This window comes from Haliotis cracherodii, unplaced genomic scaffold (assembly GCF_022045235.1).
Source record: "Haliotis cracherodii isolate W230 unplaced genomic scaffold, xgHalCrac1.p SCAF_23, whole genome shotgun sequence".
Taxonomy (NCBI): domain Eukaryota; kingdom Metazoa; phylum Mollusca; class Gastropoda; order Lepetellida; family Haliotidae; genus Haliotis; species Haliotis cracherodii.
Window position 1 is genome coordinate 12,927,687 of NW_027266279.1, and position 17,625 is coordinate 12,945,311.

Genomic DNA, 17,625 nt, shown 5'->3' on the forward strand with positions numbered 1-17,625 from the left:
CGACTATTGATCTACACAGCGGCAGTGAGGCCATAATAAACAGGTATAGCCTTGGTTTCTAGGCCTATATTTGACTCATAGACCCTTTTATTTAGCGTGATGGATCAAATGTAATTTTAGCTATGAATAAAAAAAAAGATAATGTGAGTTATAAGAAAGTGAATATAATTTACTCAGTGAATGAAGCACATTTGGGCTCGCCTGTAAATATAGAGAAGTCTCACATGATAATGACAGAAAGACCCGGATGATGACATCAGACTTCATTTGGCCGCCATCTTTGTGCAGCAGTCATCTGAGAAGCAGGTTCCCGTTGTTCCTTTAGATCTTCAAATCGACGATTGAAATTAGAATTATAAGCCACTATGTAAGTGCATTTGAAGTATTCTTTTCATTCAGTCGTGCATTGAGTTGATATTGCGACAGTAACCCAAAGAAAAGGATATTATTAGCCGAGGTACATTGCTACAGATTGCAGAACATCGCTTCCGCTTTGACAGACCATGTTGTCATCATTTATGACGGTATCAAATAACTCCATCAATCTTTCTTTTTTAGATCAGTACTGTTTCGACATTTATGTTTGAAATGAAGAATTTAATATGATGATAAATCTATGAAATGTATGTAGAATACAAATAGACGTTTTGACTGCCTGCGTCAGATTCCAGTTATCAAGGAAACTGCCTAACATTAGCCCTGTCGAAATATTTAGATCTGCTTCGTAATATTGCGACTATCTTGATGTTAAGACATCGTAGGTCATATCGTTCACTGTTTTCGTGGCAATAAACGAGTCCGCTAATGGTGTATTCATAATGAAAATATGTCATGTACAATATCGACATAGCATTCTTGTTTGGTTCAGGACCATTGTCAGTTCCACGTCACTTGGCCTTATTATAAGTAGCATCAGAAACATATAAGTCTATTTTTCACGCAGCATTAAACAAAGAGATTGATAAGTTATCTGTGTCATTTTACCACTATTCTTGGAGGAAATGTATGTGTGAAATAATTACATGTTAAACAGTGTTTCCAGTGCTTTTGTCAGGAACCCTGGGGTAATTGACCCTATGTCAAGGCAAATGCCCCTCTACCTCCCAAGCAATAATTTATGTGGTCCCCTGGCCATATATTGCAGTTTCACAAGTAAATGGTCACTTGTACCGGAAGTACTCGCATCAATTTGGAGCCCTCATATTTTGATGAATGTGTTATGGTGTAAAACATTGGGTAAAGGGAAGATCTAAATCACCTCAAGAGAAAAGCTAGCATAAGTTCTTTGATTAAGGTTACTGGGTAGTATGTTTTACAAAGCAAGCTGTTGCCCTAGCCTGTGTGCATTTCAACAAATATATGCCTGTATGAACCACTTAACGTGCAGGGGTAAACATGGCCGCTTGTCTGTAAGCCTGAATTGAGTGAAAATCCATTGGGACTAGTTGTTTCCTCAAGAAAATCTATTTATTTTCCATAACCCCCCAGTCCGAAATGAGCTCCAGACTAGCTAGATTTGACCAGTGGTGTCTACCCCTGACATATCTTATTATTTAAAAGAACTCTTTGAGTTTTAAGAAAACATTCCTTAGGCAGAACAGATGTAGCAGGGCGTGGAGTCATCCCACAGATGACATCCTTACCATGTCAGCTTTGCAATGATGAATGTATGGCTTCTGATAGACCAATGACAATGTTTGAACATGCTATCAGGGGACAGTTGTCGGAATGAATCTCTGACCATCAAGCTGCAACCCATGCCCTCCAACTCACATGAGCAGTCAGGAACTTTCACCACACGTCCGAAGTTTCGTTCTTGTCTTAAAGCACACAATTCTCTTAGCATGCTTAGACATGTCAGAAACCTAGGATTGTTGATTTGAGTCCTGGCTCACCCTGATTTCGTTTCTGGCGTTGTCAGCACTATCCCTGTACTTGTGGGTTTCACCAATATAGTTAGTAGTACTAAGTCCTGCATCACTTCTGGCTTTCCTCCCATGTCAAGCTGACAAGCAGTGATAACCGACATATTGTCTAACTCACTCAATCAGGTCCTTTTCATTTTGAAAAAGAACAAAATAAGTATTAATGAAGCATGATTCATAAACTTTGCTGTGAGTCACTTATTGATTGATCCTTTTCAAAAGGCCTTGATGTGAGGGTGTATATCTGTGAGACAAATTAGTACAATTTCAGCTTTTTGGGCAGTGATTAGTGTGACCATTTTCATAGCCAATGATCCAATGGATGGAATACATTTTCATGTGTACCCATTATGTGATTTGTCAAAGTTGTGAAGTATGTAATGATGTACTGCAGGATAGTTCTGAAAGTTTGCTCTCAAAATCCATTTTATGAGTTGTTTCTAGACAACAATTATATATGATCTGGCTGAATGATGGACTTAGGATTATAAAGTCAAAACATGTTGTATCAATTTTTTTTATATGACATATTTCAGCTTAGTGATTATCATATCATATATCGTTGTATATGTATGACTGAGTTTGACGTCTTTGTAATTATATTTTATTTCAGAAATCAGACAGAAGACTTTATGTTGCTTAGTATGTTTTAATTTATTCCTTATTACAGTTTTCATGACAGAAAAACTGTCATCCAATTATGTTTTTACATGTAAAATGAAATATTGCATTGCACATCTCAGAATCTACGTGAATGATGTATAACTTTCTTAAAACGACAGCACCGAAGTGAACATGTCTTTTTTTCAACTTGTTTAGGTCGGAAGACAATCCCTATGTAATAGTAAGGTATAATTTCGAGAAATTAAATCAGGGGGCTTTCAACTGACAATTCTTGGTATGGCTATTAATATTAAATGAAGACACAGAACATGGGGGAAAACATGTGATCAAAGGGAGATCACTCTTGATTCGTACCTGCTGCAGCTTTGATTTAAACAAAATCAGCATTATTGAATCAAATGTTGGAACAAATTATCAAAACATTGAAATGTTCAAGTGTATAAAAATAGTTATGTTTAATTTTGTTGATTTTGTTCATTATTTGAATCTAATGAATGCAGTTAGAATAAGATTTGTAAATAAGAATGATTAACTTGCTGCTACACTTATTAATGCTTATCAAGATACTCTTTGGTAGACCATGGTAGTCTTAGCAAAGTTGCACAGAGCATTTGGCAAACTTTGGCCTTTTAACATATTAAGTAAGGGAAAAACTTTGGATTTGTCAGTTGGAACCCCTCTGATATTTTTGTCCCTCTGCCATGACTCTGAGCATTGCATGAGCAGAGCCTATTATTTGGAGGATATGGGTTTTGATGTTCTTTCCTTTTGAAGATCTTCATTCATTAGGCATATATCATTCTCTTTGTTATTTCAACAGGTTAAGGAGATAGATTTGAATTTCTCTCTACATTTTTATGACATTTCTATTTTTGATATGCATAATTAATGTTGAGGTTAAGGCCGTTTATCCAGCTTTTCCTGAGTATTTTATAAAAGCAATTTTGGACCGATTGCACTTATTTACGTTTATGTTTTTGGCTTCATGATACTGGTTTGATTTTCAGTTTCTTTGTTATTTTCATGCCATTTACCTATTTGCCATTTTGTCTTTCATTATTTTATTTTAGCATATTGTTAATTTCCATTGTGACGTTGATGCAGACGAGTACGTGACTTAAGGAATTTTAAGTTACACTAACACACTGGACATGCAGGGATGAGAAGTATCATGTTAAAGTGTCAAAATTTATCCCACTTTCAGTGGTTTTCAGTTATGATATTCCTTATCTCTGGGTACAGACCATATCCCTATCTCTGCGGGGTTTCTAGGTTAGATTTGGTCCCAAGCAACCTATTCAGGTCGTAACAGGTGACCAAATGGATGGGGTGACCAGGTAGATTTTGTTGATTTAATATCTTCGTACCACGATAGCGTGGTTCATCATGATCATGATATTGATGATTGGATTGTCTGGCCCAAGCTTGATTATTAACAGGCAGCCATCATATAGTTGGAATATTGCTGAGTGTGGCGTTAAGACACATACACACACACTTTGGTCCACCAACTAGTGTGATAAATAATGAATGCAACAAAATGATATGAAACAAATCAAAGAGAAGAAACATGTCAAAACAGTACTAACATCAGCATGATCAGGAAGTTTAATTTATGTTCACTTTGATATTTAGTCAACGTTGTCAAAGGAATCTGTTTCCTTGTTACATTTCAGTAGTATCATTTTGCATCAATACCAATTTCTAGTGACATATTGGTTGCTAACATTATATTTTGAAAATCAGTTTTTGCAAACTTTATGTTCTGATTGTCGAAGGTTGAAGCAAAGACTGAGAATAATTGTCTCTATGGTTCAGATTGTTAGCCTTTTCAAATATTTACCTTTTACGAATTCCAAACATTATAAACATATAACAAATAGACGAATAGATGATTTCCTTGAAATACCTACCCATTTCAGGACTTTTTCTTTTGCATTTTGTACACTTCTTTTCAACATGTTCAACCAATTTTGACACTCTTGATATGGCATGCGCCTATTTTGATTTGCTATGTGATTACTGACAGGAAGTAAAACGGGGAAAACAGACTCGAGCATGTTTTTTGTCAACACTTACAGTATTAACATCAAGGGGTAAAATCTGAAAGTTTTATGTAGAGGTAGTTATATTTTTGTTTGCAGTATCTACATGACAAAGTTTGTGGATTTTTCTATTCAGTTTTAGGATATGGTGATATGTTCTCCAATGCTTGTCTACAGAATCTTCTTGAAATGTTTTGGTGGAGTTAAGGGATAGCTCGATTTTGGACATCAAGAAGCATGGTGCTGCCAATGCTTCAGTATTTTCATTCATAGGAAATAGTTGATTTTAAAGCAATGATCAAGGATGGCTCACTACGACAAATACCAGTGTTCAAAATGAAAAGAGTTCTGGGGTCCTTTAGATTTGCTCATACAGTATTAGGATCTAGGGAATCATTAAATGTTCAATCCCTACCATGAGGGTTTTGACAAGGACCCCATAACTTTCATAACTAATTTTGAAGACAGTATACATTACCTTGATATCAGGCATAAAACAAATATGATGTGGTTCTGTTTAGGCGGAATAGCCACTGAGCAGTGAGCATGCCGAGTAATAATTTGGACCAGTAAGCATAGAATAAGATAGGTGTAATATTGTACACACAAAAAAAGGATTGCAAATATTTTGCAGATTACTTGAACATGTAGACTAAATTTAAGTTTTCACGAGGACCCTGACAATGTTTTTTACTTTGTCAGTGCTCGCCAGTGCAAAGTTGTTTCCAACTCTGAATTAAAAATGGCTGATATAAGCCCATCATTTGTTTTCTGAAATGTTCTGGGAAATTAATAGTTTTCACCAGTTTTACAAATTGTGTAACAGATACAGAATAATCCATAAAAGACTGAACTGAAGAGTCAGGAAAATGTAAACATTAATCATTCTCAAAGTATCCTAACTTAACCAGATTTTAAGAAACATTTTTTGCACCTTAAATTTGCACCACATCATTTATGTTTTAGGCATGAGGGTATGTTGGTTAATAATATATATTATGTATGATGCCAATGGTTTGTTTGCCACATCAGGTCTGCACCACCAGCACAGAACCCCCAAGCCGGGCCAGGGGGGCCACCGTAAGTACACGCTACATGTGTCGCCGTTGTAGTTGTAGTTATCTTCCCTGGGCAAAGAAACTTTCACCATTTCTAAATTCCATCCTTGCCACAGCGTTAGTTCTCACACACAACATGGACATATTCTTGCATGGGTTGCATAATCACAATCGTAATTCCAATACTTTAAAATTCACTTTTGGCAGTGGTAGCAGTGACGTTACTTTGTGGAAAGGAGCCCAGGGTGCTTTTCTTCAGAACCAATGTCTCGTTTAACTGTCTCAAAACATCTATTTTAACAATAACCATGGACTGCTTACAGCTTTAGCGCTAATAATGCTTTTCAGGACTTTCTTAAAATTGAGCTGGTAATATTCATATTCTTTCAGGGTTATTTTACCCCTGATCTTATTGTTTACATAAATGATCTTTAAGAAAAGCATCATTTGTACTTTTGCGTTATCATTCAAGAACAAATATTTAGATGAATCTTGTGTGAACTGTGTGGCAAGGATAAATGGAGAAATATGAGAGACAGTTAGATTCCCAGGAAAATGGTTGATAAAAAGGCCACTTGTGTTGTATCTGTTAGTGTTCTTCTGTTCTTCTCATCACTCTCATAACCTGCATGGCTTCAGCATAATCAACCAGGGAGGAGGATGATTCATGTTTTATTTGGGCCCATTTGCACCGAAAAGTTTTAACTGACAGGAGACCATCAGGAGGCTTTGATCTTGTATCAAGGTGATGTCTCCATGTGTTAAAACTGTTCTGTACAAGAGGGCCTTGGGCTATTTGAATAAGCATGCCATTTTGCTTGTGTTTACAGATACCGTATATGTTGTAGGTTATATTGTGAGAATTGACTGAAAAGAAAGATTGATATACTATACTGCCTTATGTAAATGTAAATTTTATTATTTGTACAGCATTAAACTGGTGTCAGATGTTTTATTTACTATTGATGTTTTTTTGTGCAAATGTTCAAATGTTTGTTTGTGTATTTTCTGTGTCAGTGTTTACCAATTAATATGTTTTTGAATTTTTTTGGCAACACTTTTTTTATTTCTCGGTTTACGGATGCGCTGCTCTTTCAAAGTTCAAATGTTAAACAAAAATGAATATGAAAATTACCCCTTTTTTTTAATTAACCCCGATCTTTTCATCAAAAAGTTCAAGCAATAAAAGATTTCATTTCCTCGTTGAGTGTAAAGCAAAGGGAAGTCACTCTGATATTTCTTGCTTCCTGCTCTTATACCACCAAAGCTTGTCAACGCAAAGCTGAGTGGTGAACGGTTTAACTATTTCAACATTGTTGGCTGGTCAAGAAGCCACGAGTCACGTCAAAATAGTTTATAAATTTATTAACCTACTTGTCATATCATTCATTTATTAAATCTGTCACATTTCACAATGTCTGAAATATGTATTCCATTTGATATTATCAATTTTTATCTATAGATTAAAAATTTATTCACTTGACACTATTTCCCCCCAATGTTATTGAAAATAAAATTCTTGGAGACACTTTGACAACTGGTCCTCATTGAACATGTCAAACAGCAAAATAAAGACATTTTAAGCAAATCTTTGAATATACTATACGAAGTAATAAAAGATATCTAAAAATTTGACCTCTAAGTTATTATTTCCATCTTTTTGTGCATCGCGTGTAATGTCCTTCAAATGACATCTCGGCTTTCGTCACCTCGATATCTCGGCTCGGACACAATGTCTTTAATGCCAAAACATGCATAAGAAATCTTTGTCACACCTCGTAACCTAACACTATGCATCTATCATGAAAGAACATTTATACTAAGTTTTCATATAATAATAAGATCCACAGCAAGGGCTTTTATAAGATATCATTTTGTAATATTTATACAACATTTCATATAATTATAGTTTAGCAAGTAATACATATCATCAGGTAAAATAGAAAATATCAGTAGTTTCAGTCATAGCTTTTTAGATAGATGCCAGCCTAAGGTAACGGGAATCAATCTCCCAGACATGATATAACATTTATACTAAGTTTAAATGTTATATCATGATACATCCATAAAGTTCCATATTTTTAATACAGATAGCGATATCATTCTTAAAACGTTCAGAAAAACATGATTTAACTGAAACCCTTCGCCAAAGTCTGATTGGCTGCTTAAATTTGACCAATCACAAAGCTTGTAGCAGATTATGTCAGTGAAACAATATGAGTTTTTTTAATGTATACTGACATGGCAGGAAGGAATAGGTAAGTGGATTTTGTGAAATCTTATATTTTCCAAAGTCTTTAAATTTTCACTTCAATGGTCCTTAATCTGGACCATGTGAATGTTATGAATGTTTTAGCTTACATTATTTTTATTTAAGTTGTTAATAAACTATTTAAATAATGTAATACACATAACTTTTATATTTATAAACAATAGGATAACTTAGACCTTTCAAATAGTGTATGGCCAAACATGTAATAGCAAAGGTGTTTTACAAGCAGATAATTTCATTGATAAATGTTGGCTTCATCTATCACACAAGAGTCTCTGGAATTTGGTGTCACAGCAGTAATCTTATTTTACTTTTTTTTTACTCCAGGATATTTTTTTTCACACCTACCTAACTTTTTAGGACAAAATTCAAGTGAAAAAAATGTGAAAGGCTTTTTTTCTCTCTCTTTTTTAAAAAAATTGGCCTGCCTCACTTTTGAAATGAGTTTGAAATCCGTAAACCAAGAAATAAAAAAAGTGTTACTTTAGATGAAGTTGTATTGGCTATTATCGATTATGGAATCTGATTTTTGAAAACTGAAATTTCATGATTATTATTAGTCAGACCATGGTTACCTTGCACCAAGTTGTCTTAAGTGTAGCAATATAACTCAAATCCATTTGAGAAAAATTGTCCATCATACATGTCATATACATCATTAGGTAAACCTACTTGGAAGGAAGCTCTCAGATCATATATATTGAGCTTTCAGAATTGAGCAGAAATAATGTTTGAAGTGGTTTCATTTTAAACAAGCTTGCTTTATTTGCCTAGTCAAATTCATCATCCAAAGAAGCACAATATCAAGATAATCACTCTATTTCTTAGCAGTGTCAGAGGAGAATAATTGAAGACCATGTGGCATGATAAGCTGATTTGGTTTGAATCTGAGACTTGGTTTTCAAGTTCAATACCTGAGCTTAAGGGTTTCACCAATGTGATAAATACCTATGACTAATGTCACTGTGGTCGTTCGTCAAAGATGTACCTGACCTGATTTTTATAGGTATTTCGTAGTTGACAGATGACTAAGGAGACAAAAAAAATTATGTATAACTTCTTTATTATTCTGTAATAGTGACGCTTTAGCATTCATCCTTGTGCCGTTGTCAAGCAAGACTATCTTGACAACGGAATAATGATCTATCCCGAAATGTCACGATTACAGAAAAATAAAGAGGTTATTTGCCATAAACTTTTTGTCTACTTTGTAACTGATGTAACATTAAACCCAACTCACCCCCTCATTTACTGCAGATGGACTGAAATCTGATTATTACTAGGCTCAGGTTGTCAGCCAATGTGTTGTTGTCCAGTCCAGTAGCTCTCTGTTTCTCGGGGCACAAACTATTGAAGATAAGCACTCTGTGGATGTTCTCTGTCTGCACTTTCTGTATATTGTTAATATGAAGCTCATTTGTTGATGAAATAATTTGTCCGGTATTTTGTATTTAATCATGATGTTTAATATATGATTTGTAGTTAAATGTCATTCTGTCATTGCCTGTCATTTTCATGAGTGGTAAAGCGTAAAGACAGCGGTAGAAACACTTTTATTACATTAAGCCTTATAATATAACATATAGCAAAACCCTTGAAATGGCAAATGGCAAACTAATCCTTGTCATACCTTAACTATTGGGCTGTTTGGCAATTACAACAGGACTAGTGCCAAATTGTAACACTGTTAAAGAACAATCAAGATCAGAGCTAAATGCTTTCAAAAACAGAAATATTAACAGGCAATTTGTTACTACATAAGATATAATTTGGTTGTGCAGATGAATAGTTTGTTTGCAGCGATAATTATTGGCATTAGTACTGAAGCCCTTGCCAAACTGCCCAACAGTTAATAAGGAGTCATTAGGATAAGTAGAAATTTGCCATTTTTGAAGGGTTTGCCATATTTTATCATCATAAGGACGTGTTGACTAAAAGTGTTAGTTTCTAGCACTAATATCTTTAATCTTTTCACTGAAATATTATAGCAATCAGGATGTTTTTCTCAACAAACTTTTGAACCAGTTCATCTGTAAACCAAATAAGACACTGTGCTGGAAAAACAAATTAACAGTACATGTTTCCTCTCAGAAACTGCCTTCCAAAGCTGATTTCTATGTTACAATATGTTTTGATTTTATTTTAAAGTGCCTCCATGGAGTAAGTTGTATTTTCAGCTTGATATTTCTCTCCACCGATCTTGATTGGTGTGATTCTAATTGCCAATAGCGTAGCGTCACTTTGCAGTTGATTGCATGGCTCAAATGGCACTTACGGGTCATGCCTTTTGCACTTTACAAAGATTTGTGTGATTTTCCTGATGAGATTGAGTACTGCATATTCAACCTATTCAATTTGGTGTTACTTGATAGTTAATTGTGGCTACGGTGTCATTACCTGCAGTGAAGACCTTTATGTCTATAGTGGGGGTTCTTTGAGCAGGCCATGCCAGTATCACAATGCAGGTCAGTGTGGCAGCATGCAAATGATCGCTGATTTTTGTGACGATTAAAATCTGCATTGGATGATAACAGTTTGACTGGCTGATAGCGTGTCATTGTACCACGATAAAGTGAATCGTTGGTCATGCTATCAACCATTGGCTTGTCTGGTCACTTCTCACTGTTATATATTGCAGGACTGTTACTGACTTGGGACATAAAATAGTATTCACTCACTGAGTTTCTGGATAATATCTTTACTCTCGGGTTATGAAAGTGACCAATGCGGTGATTTTGGGATAGAATAGATCCCCGATTGCAAACACTACAGTGTAAAATTTTAAATTATTTTATAAATATGTCAGTAATGAGGAGTTTTTGAAGTGAGAGTGAGTGAATTCTCCCTTACCTATGCAGTCAGTAATTTTCCGGCAATATCACGGTGGAGCCTAAAGTAAGAGTTCAATACAACAGTGATTAATGCTATTCAAAAATGATTATAACTTATGAAAGGTAAAAGACTTTATCATGATTTGATAAAGGTAACCAGTAACATGTGCCATAACTTGTACTCATGCTCATTACTGACGGCACATAGTGATGGCAACCAATCAGCAGAGGAAGAGCAGATTGACATGTTGAGAGTTATGAACATGAGTGAAAGTTATGGCACATGTCAATCTGATCGTCTGCTGATGGTGTGACATTGTGACGTGATGGCTTGGGTCACTGCTCCTAATCACTTGTTTACCTGGTCCAGGCTCTATTAAATCAGTCTGTAATATAAGGCTTGAGTATTACTGGCTACATAATCATGATAATAGACGACATTCACTCACTCACTCTATCTGATGGCAGTTCAGTTATTCCAATAAGAGCTCTGGTGTCAATATGACACTGCTTGAGGTGAATGCAATATTTGCTTTGTGACCCCTGTGCTAACACTAGCATCATGTAGAGCTATTCATTACACATAGAATTAATAATATTCACGTTTGTGATTCATTTCACATGACCATGTGTAATATTAGCTTTTGTTGAAGATCATAGATGTTTGAAAATATTAATTATCTGAGTGGTTAGCCCAGTGGTTAAAGCGTTCGCTCTTTACTCTGAAGACCCGGGTTCGATTCCCGGCATGGGTACAATGTGTGAAGCCCATTTCGGGTGTCCCCCGCTGTATCATGTTCAATCTTATGGTAAGATACATGTTTTAACCTGGGCCTTTTCAATTAAAGGCTTTAGTCCCCTTGCCACCAAGATAAATAACCCAGGTAAATCCCTGATATGGCCATTGAATTGGTGTCCAAATGTTAACAGCATTATGTTAACAATGAGTTTTTATTTGCAAGGTGGTCATTCATTATGCACGTTTCATTGAAAGTAATAATTGGCTGAAAGATGCTTATTGCTCATGTGGTTAAAATTTGGTTAAATTACAGCATGGTTTATTTATAATTCATCATTATGAAAAAAAGAAGAAATAATTTGTTGATGGAGGCCATGACATTTTGAACATTTAACTGTAAGTGAAGATAATGATGCTTCTAATGGCTCCATTTAGGGAGGACCCAAGCTAAGCCCAAGCCAATCGGTGCTTGGCGTCATCAGATTATATGGCCTGAATATCAACCCAGAAGCAATAATAGCTGGCAGATGCATATATCACTTTCCAACCAAATCTGTGAATGACACACATCAAGATTTGTCATATTGCCTTTTTGGATGTTTGTAGCTGTCTGCCCTTTTAGAGTGACATGTATGTGCCTTTTCATTTTCTTATCTGCATGAAGTCTTTAGAAGTTGTGATGAGCTGGGTCTTCTCTGGCTGATGATGTGGGTCAGGAATGAGTGACTCATTTGTATAGGACTGGAACCATTGTCTTTCAAAACTTGTAATACTGAGTCAGGGATATTTGCTGTCATTCCAACAAGTTATTGTTATAAAGGAATGACAATTCTCATGTGAAACTACTGTTATTCAACTGTTTTATTGCATTTGAATTAATTGATCGAATTAAATGAAGTGACATATGGCAAGTTTGTCATGCGATGTGGATTAATCGCCTTGCTTTTTGAAAACTCAAGGCAGATCATTTAGTCCCTGTGTAGAGACCAGCACAAAATAGGTCTCCATGAATAGTAAAAGACACCCAAAATGAGGATTTGATGATCGTGGTATCTCTATGGCATGGATTGTTCTTTGTGCTATCAGCCACTGGTGTGTCCAGTCAAGATTCATTGAAAAACAGGCTGCCTTAGTTCCCTCGTGGAAAGAAACTGCCCAGGGAGCGGAAGGTCAGTGGTTTGATCCACGGCCACGTCATACCATAAGATGTTACTTGTTGTTACCTTGCCTGACGTTCAGCATTAAGAGGATAAACAAGGACGGTTCGACCCTGACTCTCTGATTGAGTGTCCATGTTTAACTGCTTTACTGGTTTCTAAGTGTGTTATCATTTTTAAACCGCCATGAGTGAAATAATCTTGAACGCATTTTTAAAACCACTTTGTTCTTCATGCGAACAGCCATGGAGTTTGCTGGTAATGATTCGGTGATTTTCAGGCTGCTGCCCTAGTGTACTTAAGATTAGGACAGAAACGGTGCATTGAAGGAGAATCAGTGCAAACGATATATTCCATTACATTGTAACTTGAAGCAAGTATCATATAAGGTCTTTTATTGATTGATACAAACATTTACATTTTGAGAATGGCAATAAATATACATGGAATACAGTATTTTCATCCTGAGATATGTGAAGTGAGATCCCTGTGAAATTTAAGACCGGTTGTTAGGTATTTCTTTAACTTGAATATATTTGAGTATAAATGATTGATCTAAATATTCCTTTAGATTGGTGAGAAAATCCTTTTACCGGTAGAACATATTTATCCTATGGGCTTTGGCATATGCATATACTTACATCATTGCACACAGTAGTTCTTGATAAACATACTTATACAGACATTCAAGGATGGGGTAAGTTGCATTTGTGTGAACAGGTAGTTGTCTTTCTATGAACATATGCACTTGTTTTGCAGATTGTTTAACTTTTTCATGCACATTTTGCATATTCGAAACTTTTTTGCAAATATGTATAGTTGTTGATAAGTGTAATAATAGACCTTGCAATGGTTGTGTCTCATACATATGTGTTCCCATTAAATACCAAGTAACAAGAAGGCATAAAAACATGATGCCACAAAAATATTGACTGAAATAATTTATTGTATTTAATTACATCCACTTAACAACAATACAAATTATCATCAGTATACCCTCAATGGCAAAGTTCCCCTTGGGCTGGTAGACATTATGTGGTTTACTAGATGTTTGCATTATGAATTGAAATGTTAATTATAGAAGTAGAATACTTGAATACAATGTTGAATACATGTTCCGATATTGATGTGTTTTACCCATGAATAAATCTTATTTCTATTGTAACTTGATCATAATGACATTGAGGTTGAGATTTTATGATCATGTTGCTGAGGTAGATATTCAGAACTTCAGTTTCTCTTCATGGCACTGTCCATGGTTCTGTGGTAGCAACTACCAGATTGTTGATGGTGCACTGTGTGGTTTCAGGTCAGGTGGACCCGGCGGCCCCCCTCGGGAGCAGAGCAAGAGGCTGCAACAGACGCAAGCTCAGGTGGATGAGGTATGGCATCAATGCTTGCAGATTCACCATACTGGATCAGGGGCGGTCGGGTAGCCTTGTGGTTAAGCGATCGCTCGTCATCCGAAAACCCAAGTTTGGTACCCAACATGTGTACAATGTGTGAATCTCATTTCTGGTGTTCCTGCCGCGATATTGGTGGAATATTGATAAAAGCGGCTTAAATTCAAACTCACTCACTCACCATACTGGTTCCATTCCCCACAGGGGTACAATGTGTGAAGCCCATTTTGGGTGTCCCTAGCCCTGATAGTGCTGGAATATTGCTAAGGGTGGTGTTAAGCCTCACTCACTCACTCATACTGGGCAAAAGCAGGGCATCCTGGCTTGTCTGGTGTATTATTTCCAGATTGTTATGATTAGTACAACATCCGATACCAAGTCAATCCTATCATAATTGATACCAGAGCTGCTAAATGTATTTTTGAGATATAGAATCAACAACTGTTTAAAACCCATGGGAAATCCAGTACAGAATAGGTTTCCAGCAACTTCTTATTTTCATTAGAAGCGACTAAATCTGGGATCATAGTCTAGAGGGACTGGTGTTTATCTGAAGAGAATGAGATATTTTACATAAACCATGTGTCTGAAAATATCTGTGGACTAGTTGGATATGACCAATGGTGTCTAACCCTGCTAAATAGCCCGAGTGGGCAGACTTGGTTGAATCCATCTCATTGTACCCTGAGGAAATGGGTCAAATATTATTTGCAGGCTGGTGTGAGAATGCTGGAATTTTGCCTTAATGTGCATGCTATAGCTGGCAATTACTATTACTTATCTTTATGAAGCTTCGTGTCAACAAGAATCATAGATTGTCAGCTTTATTAACTGTAATGCACTCGGTATTATTTTAAGATGCTTGGTTTGTTTTTTTCAGGTTGTGGATATTATGCGAGTGAATGTTGACAAGGTGCTTGAGAGGGATTCCAAAATAGCTGAGCTGGATGATAGAGCTGGTATGTATGTCTGGCTTATCAATCAAGACCAGGAGTCATTAGATGTCAGTACATCCGAACAAGATCAGAATTACCGTATTTGACGTAATAAGGGCCCAGGCACTCTCAAAATTAGAAATAGGGGCCTCTTATTAGAATAATATTTTGGTGGAAAAAACAGAGTTGAAAGATAAATTTTGTGGTTTATGCTGACAGCCTGACTGTTTATATACGACAGATATATTTTTCCAGAATTTAATTGCCCATAATTAAGGATGCATATAACACATGAGTGTGTATTATACATGAATAAATAAGTCTTGTGTACATTGATCAATCGGAAGGGGTGCTAATTGGGATTGTTCACTTGCCAATATATAAGCAAATATCGCTGTGGGTGCTTATTAGAGCGGGGCGCTTACTACGTTGAATACGGTAGTTGGGTTTGCACAGGCTTCCAAAGCCCCTTTTTAGGTGTCTCTTAAAAAGCCTTGGATTCAGATTCTGCCTTGAAAATGGCTATTACCTTAAGAAGTCTTTCAATTTTACTACTAATCCCATATGAAGTACATGACCTCAAAACAATATATATTCTTTCATAGTTTGAAAAAATCTGTTTAACCTGTAAAGACAATTTGTATACAACTTCAATGCAAATTTCAAGGCAGTAACCACAAAGTTATCTCCCTTCCAATGATTGTTTGCTACTGGTAAGTGTTGACTGTGGCCTGGAGCGTAACATGTCTTTATTTTTTATCAAAGCATGGTGTTTACAAGCTCAAGTGTGAAACAATTTTAGCTATTCTAAATGGGAGAAAATATATGTTATTTTGAAAGGAGTCTTGACAGAGACCTTGCAGTTTACTACTGTGCTTCTGGAAGTACCCAGTTCAGAATAGCTGAGGTAAAGGACCATAAAACTTATAGTTAAATCACAGGTTGGAAACCCCTCTGGCACGATTTAATTCTTTGGTTAACTCACCTGCAAACTTCATCATCTGTTGCGAAAGTTTTCCAACATTTTTATGTTGCACCATTTCTAGAAAAAAACAGTCTGTGTAAAAATGTATGTCATTGAGATAATGTTAAATGCAGAAGATTTTTCTCGTAATCTTTATGAAAATGATTTCGTGATCTTGAAAATGCTTTGCCAAAGATTCTTTTCAAGAAAAATACTCTATCCTAATGCAGTTGATTTGATCAGATTGAGCATGTGAATCACCCTTTCAGTTTTGATATTGGGATTTTTACAAGGACCTAACGGTGCATCCCTCCCTCTGTGCAAGATGTTGTTTTAGAAGCAGATCTTAGAAACGATACAATAGTTCTTTACCACATTTGGCACATAGATATGCCTAGTGGTGAACTGGTGCCTTTTTATAGTTTGGGATTGTTTAAAAAAATATTTATCTTGGCAACAAACTTTTGACTTTGACTTAAGATGGGGGTTGTGCTCGTTTCAGGTGTCGATCTTGGAAAACCATACAATATGTCTTCAGCACACTTGGCACATACAGGTCTAGTTGTGAAGTGGTGCCTTTTAACAGTTGTTCTGGTCTTTAAAACAAGCAAGATCAATTTACCTGTATGTGTTTTCATGTTTATTACATTTGGAAACTAGTTCGGAGGCCCAGTTATACATGTATCCCACTCATTTTGCGATGCATTTTGTTACAGATGCACTACAGGCGGGAGCGTCTCAGTTTGAAGCTAGTGCTGGTAAACTCAAACGAAAATATTGGTGGAAGAATTGTAAGGTAAAGAACTACCCTGACCTACTTAAATATTTTTGACGAGCAAGGTTTCATTGAGTAGCGTGTCATTGTGATAAATATGGCCCCATGCTGTGCCGAGATCGGCTGATCATAGCTATTAATCCCAGATTAGCCTTGATTATTAACCTTGTTTTATCAGCACTAGATCCATTCTCATTGGTTTTACCAGAGTGGTAAACAGCTACAATCTGGGCCACTTCAGGCATTCCTCCCACATTAAGCTGATGTACTGATTTATGAATGACATACTGTTCAAAGCAGTGTGAACCTGACTCAGTCACTTGCAGGCCTCTGTGATGAAGAGAGATGTGTTGCTGGCTTTGATGTTAGGCATTAACTCCCAAACTATTGCATAATCAGAGTTACATTGAACTGAAAGAAGGTTATATTTTCCAGGGATTTATCTGGAATTCCATATTAAGTGCCCTGAACAGGCTATTTGGGATTTTTAATATTAGAAATGTATTCTTAAATGTCACTTTAAGAATTCCTGTTGTGTATATGGGGTGGTCGGGTAGCCTAGTGGTTAAAGCGTTCACTCGTCACGCCGAAGACCCGAGTTCGATTCCTGACATGGGTACAATGTGTGAAGCCCATTTCTGGTGTCCCCCGCTGTGATATTGCTGGAATATTGCTAAAAGCGGCGTAAAACCATACTCACTCACTGTTGTGTATATAGATTTCAAGGGAAAATTTGGTTTCTTTTTACACATTGTGTGAAGATAAATGCTGTAATTTGTATACAACTTTCAGATGTTGATAATCCTGGGATCAATTGTTGCTGTAATTGTAATCATAATCATTGGTGAGTGAGGGGCAGTGCTTACCTCTGCCAGATCTGTGGATGTTGTCAAGCGT

General features: G+C 36.2%; 1 protein-coding gene across 9 annotated transcripts in view; it reads left to right on the forward strand.

Moving 5' to 3' along the window:
- Nucleotides 1-271: 271 nt before the first annotated feature.
- Nucleotides 272-17,625, forward strand: part of LOC139471713 (vesicle-associated membrane protein 3-like) — a 31,004-nt gene continuing 13,650 nt past the window's right edge. For 3 of the 9 annotated variants that reach the window (XM_071254184.1, XM_071254189.1, XM_071254191.1), the window contains exons 1-8: nt 272-367; nt 2,745-2,774; nt 5,627-5,674; nt 10,073-10,084; nt 13,961-14,033; nt 14,935-15,013; nt 16,670-16,749; nt 17,521-17,572. In XM_071254184.1, coding sequence (XP_071110285.1) covers nt 366-367; nt 2,745-2,774; nt 5,627-5,674; nt 10,073-10,084; nt 13,961-14,033; nt 14,935-15,013; nt 16,670-16,749; nt 17,521-17,572 — 376 coding nt within the window. In that variant the 5' untranslated portion in view covers nt 272-365. The remainder of the gene's footprint in view (nt 368-2,744; nt 2,775-5,626; nt 5,675-10,072; nt 10,085-13,960; nt 14,034-14,934; nt 15,014-16,669; nt 16,750-17,520; nt 17,573-17,625) is intronic. The other 6 variants (XM_071254183.1, XM_071254186.1, XM_071254185.1 and 3 more) reach the window with 6 other exon arrangements.